General features: G+C 41.8%; 1 protein-coding gene across 2 annotated transcripts in view; it reads left to right on the forward strand.

The window, feature by feature from the left end:
* SEPT10 (septin 10) overlaps positions 1-13,347 on the forward strand; it is a 51,552-nt gene that overhangs the window by 23,734 nt on the left and 14,471 nt on the right. For both annotated transcript variants that reach the window (XM_018055295.1, XM_018055294.1), the window contains exons 5-8: positions 481-667; positions 3,841-4,002; positions 5,415-5,511; positions 6,896-7,064. In XM_018055295.1, coding sequence (XP_017910784.1) covers positions 481-667; positions 3,841-4,002; positions 5,415-5,511; positions 6,896-7,064 — 615 coding nt within the window. The remainder of the gene's footprint in view (positions 1-480; positions 668-3,840; positions 4,003-5,414; positions 5,512-6,895; positions 7,065-13,347) is intronic.

A 13,347-nucleotide genomic window follows, 5' to 3' on the forward strand; every position in this document is an offset into this window, starting at 1 on the left:
TATGATACTTCCATGTGGGTGTGCCCTTTCCTTACTATGTTAATGCTTTCCACACCACACGAATTTAATTTCAGAAACAAGAAGTCATAGAATTTGACTTAAATAACTTTTAAGTTGCTGATACTCGTGTAGGGTTATATGCCATGTCCAGCATGGTTGCAATTAGATGCTTATCCTCCTTCAGCAGCCTGGCAGGTTTGGGGAGCCATGCCAGAGGGCTCCAGGTGTGAATGAGTGTGAGAGGCACATTCAGTGTCATTTCTGTAAAATCATTTAAGGCACAGGTTGCCGATAGTTTCAAAGTACTGCCTATGTACCTGCACATTTGCACATTTGTTTTATTACTGAAGTTATCTATTTAGCATAGAAGTCAACTGTTTGTTCACTGGTGAAAAAACAGACTTAAAACTTTAAATTTATGCAAATGCTTTATCAAGATACCATGAATATATCATATTAAATATTTACATATTTTTTCAGCTACCAACCAATAGTTGACTACATAGATGCTCAGTTTGAAGCTTACCTCCAAGAAGAGCTGAAGATCAAGCGCTCTCTCTTTAACTACCACGACTCCCGTGTCCATGTGTGCCTCTACTTCATCTCCCCGACAGGCCACTCCCTGAAGACACTGGATCTCTTGACCATGAAGAGCCTGGACAGCAAGGTGGGTCTGGAGAAGAACCAATGGTTGCGTTTCAGGATTTAGAGTGGACTATTAAATATATAAATCTATTTATGATATGTGCATATGTCATAACTATCTCATTCTATAAAACATTTAGCAAGTTTCAATTTTAGGATATTTTCCAGAGAAATTCAGTTTGGAAGATGAGATACAAAGAAAAAATTGTTAACATAAAATTTCAGTCCTTTTTTAGTGATTAAATTGCATGTCAGAATATGTGTATTCATTTTCATTTAACTACAGAATTTATTTGACATTAATTTTACTTTATGACACTATTAAATGAGAAGAAGCTCACTGATGAAGATTAAGGTCTAAAGTCTCATACAGTAAATTAACTTTAATTTGAACTGTATCCAGAAAACCTATTTTTAATTTCTGAGCCAATGAGCTATATATAAATTCAGGGAGCTGTAAGTAGTAGTATCCAGAAACTAACTCACTTCAGGTTTTTTTGCTTAAAGGATAAAGACTACACTCTCACACTAAAAATGTCTCCAAGGTTCCCCTGTGACCTCTGACCTGGCTAAGCAGCCTGTGAGCTGGCACTGGGAGAGCATGGGGTCTACCAGGGCTGCCTTCTGTACAGGAGTCAGTGTGGGAGGCAGGCGGTGGGCATTTCAGTGCAGAGACCAGCACTGTGGTCCCCTGGCTGAGACAAACCTGGAGGAGCTTGGGTGAGAGTCTGTTCACCTGATGGGATATTGTAACTATTCAGCCAGTTATCTTCACAATTGAGTCTGATGTGTGGAAATCCACCCTTACTAAAGGGACATGAATGCAGGAGTGGGCAGCTCCATCTCAGGCAGACAGAGCTCCAGGCTGAGGTCTGTGTGGAGTTGTCGGGGTGACTTTCAGGGCTGCTCTACTTGATCTCCCCATGTTCTTGGCAAGTTTCCACCACTCTGAGCTTCAGTTTCTTCACTTTTAAAATAAAAACTACGAGAGCATCTACCTCTGAAAGAGAGATGAGGGTGATTAAATCGATAGTGCGTCTTGTTCTTAAAAGATGACTCCACTGCTCTACATGGGGAATTTCCTGTGCAGGTGGTGGTATGTCCCCATCTGCGGGACATCTGCTTTCAGCCTGTGTTGTGTCCTTCAGCTCACTGATGGTGATGAGCTTGGCTGGGAATGCAAGTGCTCCACACCTGCATTTACTCATAGTGGGCCCTCACACGCTCTCCCACCTCCAGGGACACTGGGCCGGCCCCCGTGGTTCTTAGAAGCCCAGGCGGCACCTCAGCAACAAGCACTGGGGGACTCTGAGGATCAAGGGTTGTTCCTACAGGATCTGAGGGTACACAGTGCAGCAGGTGCAGAGGGAAGTGGAAGGGAGGGAAAAGGGAGAGGGGATCAGCCTCTATCAGGATCTGAGGGCGGGGCATCTAGGGCTTCTCCAGTTCCCTCTTTGTGGGCGACTTTAAAGCACCCCCGTGGGACCTGGGGCCTGAAGGGAGAGGTGGGTCACCTAGACTTTTTGAAAGGAGTCCTCCAGGAGGGTGGCCTGTTCCTTACCTGATGGCAGCCAGTAGCTGTGTCCTCAGGTGCTGGCTGTTTATTCTAATGGATGTCTGAAACAGATGCCTCAGCAGTCAAATGTCAGTCAGATTTTCGCACTACAATGGGAAAGTTTAATGTCAGCTACATACACTGGGGTGCTTCTGCTATTGATCCTGGAATCAATTAGAAGTATAACTTGGCATAGTTTACTGAATATCTAAGTATATATGATACTGAAATCAAGAACTTGGCATCAAAGTTTTATATACTTTGACTAACTTATCTTGAAAGGTGTTTACCCAAAACTGCTGGAAAGTTTATTTCATGGTTAGTTGGAAAAATATCCCCTTTGGAACATATTTAAGACTAATAAATCCAAATGTACACAGTAAATCAATGTGAAGCTGGAGAAGAAAAGGATGTTTAAGAATAGAAAAATAATTATTTGTTTTTATTTCTACTCTGAAAATTATACCGACAGTTCACTCTTTTGACACACGTGACTACTCAGCCTAAAGTTTTTCACTAAAAACAAGCTAATAAATAACTAAAAACCTACAAACCCTTTAATCTGTGGTGATATCACTCCTTTGTGGATACATTAATCTTACAGAACTGGGACTTCCCTGATGGTCCAGTGACTAAGACTCTGTGCTCCCAATGCAGGGGGCCCAGGTTCATTCCCTGGTCAGGGAACTAGATCCTGCATGCTGCAATGAAGACTGAAGATCCCACATGCCACAACTCGGACCCAGCACAGCCAAATAAATAAATATAAATAAATATTTTTTAAAAATTTCACAGAACTAGCCTTGCAGGTTAGTCTTCATGTCCCTGCATCTCTTCCACTCTGGCCAGTGACCGGACTTCTAAATAATGCTGAGAAACTAACTCAAGTCGTGAATGTTTTTAGTTGGTATCCATAAAACTTCCCTCTGTCAACATGTGGGTAAGATTCTGACAGTAGGGTCAGATCAGATGCATTCACTGGGAAAAGGGGCTTGCTTCAGTGAGAGGCAGAGGAGGCCTATGGCCTGACCCATAGGTCTGCTGAAATCAGTCACCAGATTACTTAGTGCTGAGATTATTAACAGATAAAAATTCTTAGTGAATTATGCAGGTGATTTCAGCTCATCTCTTACATTCTATTTATTTTGTGTATGATAGAATTGTAAGAGACAGAGGGGAAAATGTGAGATTTCCGAACATGACTTCAGATGCAGGATGAATTTTGTAAGAGCTCTGCTTCGGAAAAGCAGTTATTACCAGGCCAGCATTTGCAGGAATGGCTGTGTAGGGCTGTCTGGTAAGAATGAAGTGGTGATTTCTACATCAGGAGCCTTCAAGCTTTTCCCTTGGAGGGCCAGGTAGTACATACTTCAGGCTTCACAGGTCATGGGCCTCTGGTGCAACTGCTCACTTCTGCTGTTAGAAGAACGAAAGTGATCACAGGAAATACATGGTGTGTAATGAGTGGGCTTGGCCGTGTTCCAGGAACTCTTTACCTATGTAAACAGGCGATGAGTGGACCACAGTTTGCCTGTCCTAAGGAAATCTGTCAGAGCTTAAGTGGTTTTGAATTCAGAAACTTTGTTATTAAAAAAATAAATCCTCGATCATTAGATTTTGTTTTTCTTTATTCTTAATAGGTGAACATTATACCAGTGATTGCCAAAGCAGATGCAATTTCTAAAACTGAATTACAGAAGTTTAAGATCAAGCTCATGAGTGAACTGGTCAGCAATGGTGTTCAGATATACCATTTCCCAACAGACGATGAAACTATTGCTAAGATCAATGCTTCAATGAATGTAAGCTCTTAACCGAATAATTGTTTTATATACAAAAAAAGTAACATTGCTACTACATTTGTGAGCATTTTTCTTCCCTATTTTGACCTAAATGAAGTGATACATTTGTGAGACTGGGATTCTCCTTCTGTGGAACCATTTTTTATTTCCTTAGCAAGAGTCCTTTCTGTCCTCAGGACAGGAGAAGACGGCATAGCCTCCCTCTTGAGAGACTTTACAGGGAGCTTTCTAATCTGGTATTTAAGCTCCTCCCTTAGTGTCACAAGTACATGTGAAATATTCACATAACTTTTAATATAGAATATATTTAGTATATATTTTAATTACACATAACAGTATGATTAAAGATAACTAAGTCCTTTGTGTTACTTAAGGCTACCAAATTTCTTAAATACTTGGTTGGATTTTGATGGATCAAAGGTTTTGGGGTTCTTGTGGAAGTTCCTAACCTCCCTGAGACTGTTAACTTACCTATAAAATGGGGCTCCCCATTTTCCTGAGACTGTTAACTATAAAACAGGGCTCACTGTTGCAAGGAGACAGCTTTGTTCACTGCTTGGCAGTGACATTCAGTACCTGTTCATTCCATTTCTCCTCTATTCCTTTTCTGATTTTTTCACTTTGTCCATATTAAGATACTTAAACTAAATATATAAAAAGCTAACTTGTATAAAGGAAGTGATATTAATTCCTGTGTTAAACTCTTTATATCTGATTTTTTGTGTGTGTGCCCACCTGGAATACGTTTTCAGCGGGTAACAATTAAGAGATCACACACTGTCAATCATTAAATATTAAACATAATACTGTTTACATTAGATTTTTCCCTAAATTAATTCTCAGTGTCTGACAGGAAAGTCTCCTCACTGCCGTTAAATACAGCCACTGTGTCTTTTTTCACAATCCTCCTCTTGCTATGCTGTTTCTTCCTATTCTGCTTGCTCTGTCTCCAGCTTGGTTGTGTCTTCCTGCCACAGCGGGCTCTCCCTCCTCTAAATTTCTGTAACATTTGTAGTTAGCATAGTTTGGGACTTAAATACTACTTGATATTGGTGTTATGCATGTATGTATACCCTAGATATAGTTATATACTTTAGTTATATGGTATGTATGTGATTTCTTCAACATTGTCTTTTATACCCAAGATCATGAGGTAAATGATATCTGTGCTAGAATTCTTTTCTTTGTATTCTTATAGCAAAGTTGGAATGCATGTGGGGCATTCTCAGTAACTACTTTTCTCTGTAGGGCCTGAAGATGACTGTAGAACAGCTGGCATGTATTCACAGAGCAGGTTTTAAAAGCTAAGGCATAGCAGACCATTTGACTTTAACACACTTGTCATTAAGTAAATGTCCTTTTCTCTGTTGTCATTGGTATGAGATGTGATTGATATGCTGGCTCCTTTCAAGGGACACCTGCCATTTGCTGTGGTGGGAAGTATGGATGAAGTGAAAGTTGGAAATAAGATGGTCAAAGCTCGCCAGTATCCCTGGGGCATCGTACAAGGTAAAGGAGATCTACGGGGACATGTCTGCTTGTCTGACAGTCTAAAAGCTGCATTTAGTGCATCCTCTGTGGTGATGCTTATTTTGGGTTCTGACTAGCTGTCAGAAGGGCTGGCTGTGTTCTGTTTTAGCCACGTCTGCAGAGCCAAATCGGAGAAGGCAATGGCACCCCACTCCAGTACTCTTGCCTGGAAAATCTCATGGATGGAGGAGCCTGGTAGGCTGCAGTCCATGGGGTTGCTGAGAGTTGGACACGACTGAGTGACTTCACTTTCACTTTTCACTTTCATGCATTGGAGAAGGAAATGGCAACCCACTCCAGTTCTTGCCTGGAGAATCCCAGGGACGGGGGAGCCTGGTGGGCTGCCGTCTATGGGGTCGCACAGAGTCGGACACGACTGAAGCGACTTAGCAGCAGCAGAGCCAAATAGAGCCTCCCCACTTCTGTGTTAGACCAGTTATTTACCTGTCAAGGTGTGCTAAGACACTCAGAAGGTGGGAACCACTAGTTGGGTACTTTGAACAGAATTTGAGTGTAAATAGTATTGTTTAAACATAGTACATAAATTAATTACTAGATAATTCTGGAACACAATAAACCTTATAAATTTATATATTTTTACTTATCAAAGTATTGCCAACTATTTCCCAGCCAGCCAGCCAAATGAAGATTTTTAGCATGTATCTAACACTGCAGTGAGTGTGAAATCAACTCTCTGGTTCATTCACTCATGGTGCTAACTAACGGGGAATAGACTACCCCTGCTGATAATGGTTTCTCAGTGCTGTTTTTTTTAATTGACAAATTTTTTAATTAGTGGAAAATATTTACAAAACTTAACATTTTTAATGTTTAGAAAATATAAAGATAATTGTATTTACAACTATTGGTCACAATTAGGTACCTGACTCAGGACCACAAATGTGGCATCGTGTTGGACAAGGATTTGATAATCACAGCATGCACAGATGGTGTTGTTGAATGTGCAGAATTTACCACCTTGAAGTTTTACTGAAAAAATGTTATATACTCTTCTCAGGTGGTATGTGAAATGTCCTGAGGATGGTTTATAAACTGGTAACAAAATATTAGTGAAATTAGTGAAGCATACAGTACCAGATAATGTATTTCTTTCCTGTTTCCCTTGGCTACCAAATTTAAGCCAGCACTGTGGTCTGCTAATGAGCACTGCCTATAATTTGGTGTGTGTGATACAAGAAGTGCTTCCTTGGCTACTTGGGCAAAACAGCCGTAGCTCTTTGTCAGATTGATCATTTCGCTGTTGCTTATTTCAATATGTTTTCATTTACTTATCCATTCAGCAAATACCAACTGTGTGTCAGGATTGAAAGTCACTATTGGTATTTTCTATCTCTCTGGCTAGTGGAGAATGAAAACCACTGCGACTTTGTCAAGCTCCGGGAGATGCTCATTTGTACAAACATGGAGGATCTTCGAGACCAGACCCACACAAGGCATTATGAGCTGTACCGGCGCCACAAGCTGGAGGAGATGGGCTTCATGGACGTGGGCCCAGAGAACCAGCCACTCAGGTGAGCAGCCAGCCAAGGAAGGAGGGGGTGGCGGGGAAGATGGTACCTCTGTCTGTCCAGGATGACGGGAGAATCTCCCACACATGAAAGACCACTTAATAATGATTTATTATCACGCTTTCTATGCTGCTTGAATCACTGGAAGGCTTCTTGCTCTTGGAGGTCTCCAAGTCCTCATCTGACTCAGGGAGTTAAGTAGAAGGAAGAACACAGGGTGGAATCTCAGGATTTCAGTACCTGCTGAAATGGAAACCAAAGGGAAAAACTCATTATTTGATTTTAATTTTGTATTTATATGAAAAAAAATGAAAGTATATTATTATTAAAAAAAGTTGCAATATGAATCATTAAATAAAACTATGAAGCTGTTTTCTTTCATCCTGATGGAAGATCTGAAATGACTAAATTTAGGAAAATTTCTTATAAAGGAAGCATGAACATTTTTGTGGGGAGTCAAGAGATTAGACTAAAGATATTACCATAAGTTACAGGAACTGTTAACTGGCTCAGTGGTTACAGCATGAAGTGTTGTTGGAACTTCTTTTGTTATTTTATATGCTGCTACACTCCTGAGGTCTTTTTTTTAAATTAAACTGTGCAAACATGCTAAATCAGGTTTATTTTTATGTCACATTCCTGAACAATTCTGCTCAGGACCAGCACTGTTTTAAATCTGCTATGGGACTAAGGGCTCCTCGGCATCTCAGTACTGACTTTGCAGCCCCTCCCTGGTGTCCTGTCTGCACCAGAGCAGACACCATGGGAGGGGGGAGCCCTGGAGCCAGCTGCCACTGCACGTGACCTTTGGGAAGGTTTAGTATCAGGTGAGGCTAAACTTAACACTTTTCCATTCTACAGATTAATGACTGTTTCAGCTCTGACAGCATAATAAACTAAGAATTCTATATATCTCATCCTCCTCACCAATTTTGGGCATGCTATAATAGACTGGTTCTAGTAAAGTGATTTTCTCTGCTGAAGAGAAATTGTCCAGCACTGGCATCCCTAGTGTTTCCCAGAGGCAGCTTCATTTCTCATTCTTCCAAGTCTGAGGTTACACAGAGGTCTCTGTGTGCACAAAGGAGAAGAGAGATAGATCAGTCATCAGTCACCTGTGGATGATGTAGAAATACAGGCTCGGAATTTCTGGATATGGAGCCTAAGAATCACATTTAAGTTAAAATCTGCATCCAGCCCTTTGTCAGGTATGTCCTGCTGGTCAGTGGGTAGATGTGCACCATGGGATAGAGAGACCCTGCCTGTGGAGGGCCCCAGGGTGGGGCGCGAGGAGGACACTCCTGCCCTGTTATGATGAGCAGAAGCTGGGCATGAGGAGACCCAGGCGGGAGGCTTCTATGGGCATCCAGGCATAAACACAGGGGCTTGGTAGTGGTGGGGGGGTGGAGTGGTCAGATGCATGTTTACCCTTCCAGGGGAACTGGAAGGTGGACTTAATGGGACTCAGGAAGGGAGAGGTGGGCCGTATAGAGGGGGACCGGGTTGTGCTGTGGCTGTACAGCAGTGTGATATACTCCAGTCACTTCCTCTGCCATTCTCAGAAGAGCAGGCCATGTCAGTCATGATTACAGTGCTGGCCAGGGCTTGCAGGTTCAAAGGGAGAAAACCAGTAGTTTCATTCTACTGCTGGAGTGAAAGAATGAACAGACCATTTCCAGTCTTTCTTCCAGGAAAGTGAGATGTCTAATGGGCCCAACTTAGGACCTGTGCCCATGTCTTGGCAGGGTGGGCATAAGCCTGACTGGCTGTCCCACCAAGACGCCTCTTGTGGGGAGAAGCAGCAATACAACAGGAGACAGGTGGTGGGCAGGCAAGGTGAACAGCCATTCTTTTAGCATTTCTTCAGTTTGGGGAGCATCTGTCCATTGGACACGTGGAGAATGGGAAAGGAGGCTCTTCAGTGGATGGTAGGTAAGAAGGCAGGAGCAGTGGCTACAGGCTGCTAGAAGAGGATGGATGGTAGAAGCAGGAAGGACAAGGACTCCACTCGGGGAGGGGGGGGCCTGCCTGCTGCCCAGGAGCCAGTGGGCCTCTACCCTGCCCTGGCCTGCAGTCCTGACAAGACGAGATTCCCTGGGCCAGGTATGCACAGTATCTCTCCTCTTCATGCTTTCTCATTTGTGGATACACTGTTTGATAAAATTTCTGTCATTCTTTCTAGTCTGGGGTCTTAGGAAGGATTCAGGAGTGTGGTTTCAAGAACTTATATTCCATCTTTTGGGGAATCTTCCCATTTACTTCGTGTGTGTGCAACAGCAGTCCCTATAATTTGGCTGGTATGTAAAATCTGTCCCTCGATATTGTATCAACTAGAAAAATGAGCCTGTCTAGATGACCTCTTCTTTTTAAGGCCCCGCTTCCTCCCTGAAGCATCTTCATTTCCTTTCACTGACTGGTTGTGCAGAGTTGTGATTCATGTCCCAGTCTACCCACACCAATCTCGTGCTTGTCATGAGGTTCAGGTAATGGCATTGTGTGTACCCTGGAGGTCTTAATTAACTGATCTTTAATTATTTAAACTACATGAAACATGCTTTTATAAACCTCAAATCCCTAAGCTACTTTAGATGAACGTAACAGTCTTGTTGATTATCACTGCTCTAGAGTTTGGAAGATTGATTTGTGTGCTATTTTAGAGTTCCTTAAGTGTCTGGCAAAATTTCTGTGTCATACACTTTGTTTCTTTGGAACTCTCAAGAAGTAGTTCCCTTTCTGTGTTTGGCCTACAGCAGAAGCGGGGGCGCTCAGCAGTCCTGGGAGAGCTGGACCCTGAGCTCACGGATGAGGTCCCAAGAGAGGGATACAGTGGTTTTCCTGACAGACGCAAGCACCTAGGGTGCTTTTTCTTCTTTGGTTTTCAGCTTTGCCTTAAATCAGTAATGTTTGCAACTAGCATATATGCCACATTAAATACAGCAACAAGAGAGCTATTTTTCATTCCCAATCCATGGCAGTCAACAGTGGTTGCGTAAGTTTCACGACACTAACTGTATAGACCATCCTTGCAGATCCTCTCAGGGTTTCGTTACCACCTTTTGAAAGACAGTGTGGTTCTTTCCTTACAGTTGGCTCTGTAAGCTTCCATGTCACGGTGGGCACGTGTAACAGATGGAGAGCACGTCAGAGCAGTGTTTCCCTTTACCTTCTGCTGAGGCATCATTATAGGCAGGATTTATCGGGGTTAGGAATGTGGGCTTTGGAGTAAGTCTGACCAGGTTCCAGCTCCAGCTCTGTCCTTGCTAACTCTGTCCCTCTGGGCAAATGACCTTACTCTGAGCGTCAGCACACTAACCCTGCAGGACAGTGTTGGTGTCTGTTCTTCAAGGTGCCACAGGGATTAGTGAGAGTCCAGACCAGTCCCTGCTGGAAGCAGCTATTCTCTTAAGTGTCTGGTCTTTTCTCTTTGTCAAGTGGCTTGACTTTCCTCCTGAACAACTCAAGGGCTTGTATAAATAAATTTCTGAGAACATTTTAAAAGTTAGATTTGACATGATTTAGATACATTATTTAAACCAAGTTATGTCTTTAAAAGCTATCAGTCCAGTGTAGGACCACTGAAATGTGAGTGAAGGTGGCATGACTGATTTAGAGGCTTCTTTAAAATAAGACCTAAACAAACAGAAAAAAAACAAAACAAAAAAAAACCTCATAAGAAATAAGATGCCTCCTTGAGATCAGAGGCATTGATGTGATCATCGAGAACACTGTGTATATTTATAAACTTTGCTCCTAAAAACAATGTATAGGATTGTTCCTCCTTGGAACACATGCTGTACCACACACTCATGCTCAGCTGTGACAGCTAATATGTAACATTTCTTACTCTGATTTTCCTTCAGTTCAGTTCCGTTGCTCAGTTGTGTCCACCTCTTTGTAACCCCATGGACTGCAGCACGCCAGGCTTCCCTGTCCATCACCAACTCCCAGACCTTGCTCAAACTCATGTCCATTGAGTCAGTGATGCCGTCCAGCCATCTCATCCTCTGTCATCCCCTTCTCTTCCTGCCTTCAGTCTTTCCCAGCATCAGAGTCTTTTCTTTCTTTTTTTTTCTTTTTTCTTTTTTTTTTTAAAATTTTTATTTTTACTTTATTTTACAATATTGTATTGATTTTGCCATACATTGACATGAATCCACCACGGGTGTACATGCGTTCCCAAACATGAACCCCCCCTCCCACCTCCCTCCCCATAACATCTCTCTGGGTCATCACCGTGCACCAGCCCCAAGCATGCTGTATCCTGCGTCGGGCATAGACTGGCGATTCGATTCTTACATGATAGTATACATGTTACAATGCCATTCTCCCAAATCATCCCACCCTCTCCCCCTCCCTCTGAGTCCAAAAGTCCGTTATACATAGCTGTGTCTTTTTTGCTGTCTTGCATACAGGGTCATCATTGCCATCTTTCTAAATTCCATATATATGTGTTAGTATACTGTATCGGTATTTTTCTTTCTGGCTTACTTCACTCTGTATAATCGGCTCCAGTTTCATCCATCTCATCAGAACTGATTCAAATGTATTCTTTTTAATGGCTGAGTAATACTCCATTGTGTATATGTACCACAGATTTCTTATCCATTCATCTGCTGATGGACATCTAGGTTGTTTCCATGTCCTGGCTATTATAAATAGTGCTTCAGTGAACATTGGGGTACATGTGTCTCTTTCAATTCTGGTTTCCTCGGTGAGTATGCCCAGAAGTGGGATTGCTGGGTCATAAGGTAGTTCTATTTGCAATTTTTTAAGGAATCTCCACACTGTTCTCCATAGTGGCTGTACTAGTTTGCATTCCCACCAACAGTGTAGGAGGGTTCTCTTTTCTCCACACCCTCTCTAGCATTTATTGCTTGCAGATTTTTGGATCGCAGACATTCTGACTGGTGTGAAGTGGTACCTCATTGTGGTTTTGATTTACGTTTCTCTAATAATGAGTGATGTTGAGCATCTTTTCATGTGTTTGTTAGCCATCCGTATGTCTTCTTTGGAGAAATGTCTATTTAGTTCTTTGGCCCATTTTTTGATTGAGTCGTTTAATTTTCTGGAATTGAGCTGCATAAGTTGCTTGTATATTTTTGAGATTAGTTGTTTGTCAGTTGCTTCATTTGCTATTATTTTCTCCCATTGTGAAGGCTGTCTTTTCACCTTGCTTATATTTTCCTTTGTTGTGCAGAAGCTTTTAATTTTAATTAGATCCCATTTGTTTATTTTTGCTTTTATTTCCAGAATTCTGGGAGGTGGATCATAGAGGATCCTGCTGGGATTTATGTCGGAGAGTGTTTTGCCTATGTTCTCCTCTAGGAGTTTTATAGTTTCTGGTCTTACCTTTAGATCTTTAATCCATTTTGAGTTTATTTTTGTGTGCGGTGTTAGAAAGTGATCTAGTTTCATTCTTTTACAAGTGGTTGACCAGTTTTCCCAGCACCACTTGTTAAAAGAGATTGTCTTTACTCCATTGTATATTCTTGCCTCCTTTGTCAAAGATAAGGTGTCCATATGTGTGTGGATTTATCTCTGGGCTTTCTATTTTGTTCCACTGATCTATATTTCTGTCTTTGTGCCAGTACCATACTGTTTTGATGACTGTGGCTTTGTAGTAGAGCCTGAAGTCAGGCAAGTTGATTCCTCCAGTTCCATTCTTCTTTCTCAAGATTGCTTTGGCTATTCGAGGTTTTTTGTATTTCCATACAAATCTTGAAATTATTTGTTCTAGTTCTGTGAAAAATATGGCTGGTAGCTTGATAGGGATTGCATTGAGTTTGTAAATTGCTTTGGGTAGTATACTCATTTTCACTATATTGATTCTTCCGATCCATGAACATGGTATATTTCTCCATCTATTAGTGTCCTCTTTGATTTCTTTCATCAGTGTTTTATAGTTTTCTATATATAGGTCTTTAGTTTCATTAGGTAGATATATTCCTAAGTATTTTATTCTTTTCGTTGCAATGCAGAATCTTTTCAAATGAGTCAGTTCTCATCAGGTGGCCAGAGTATTGGAGTTTCCATTTCAGCATCAGTCCTTCCAGTGAACACCCAGGACTGATCTCCTTTAGGATGGACTGGTTGGTTCTCCTTGCAGTCCAAGGGACTCTCAAGAGTCTTCTCCAACACCACAGTTCAAAAGCATCAATTCTTTGGCGCTCAGCTTTCTTTATAGTCCAACTCTCACATCCATACATGACTACTAGAAAAACCATAGCTTTGACTAGATGGACCTTTGTCGGCAAAGTAATGTCTCTGCTTTTTAATATGCTGTCTA

This window comes from Capra hircus, chromosome 11 (assembly GCF_001704415.2).
Source record: "Capra hircus breed San Clemente chromosome 11, ASM170441v1, whole genome shotgun sequence".
Classification (NCBI taxonomy): Eukaryota; Metazoa; Chordata; class Mammalia; order Artiodactyla; family Bovidae; genus Capra; species Capra hircus.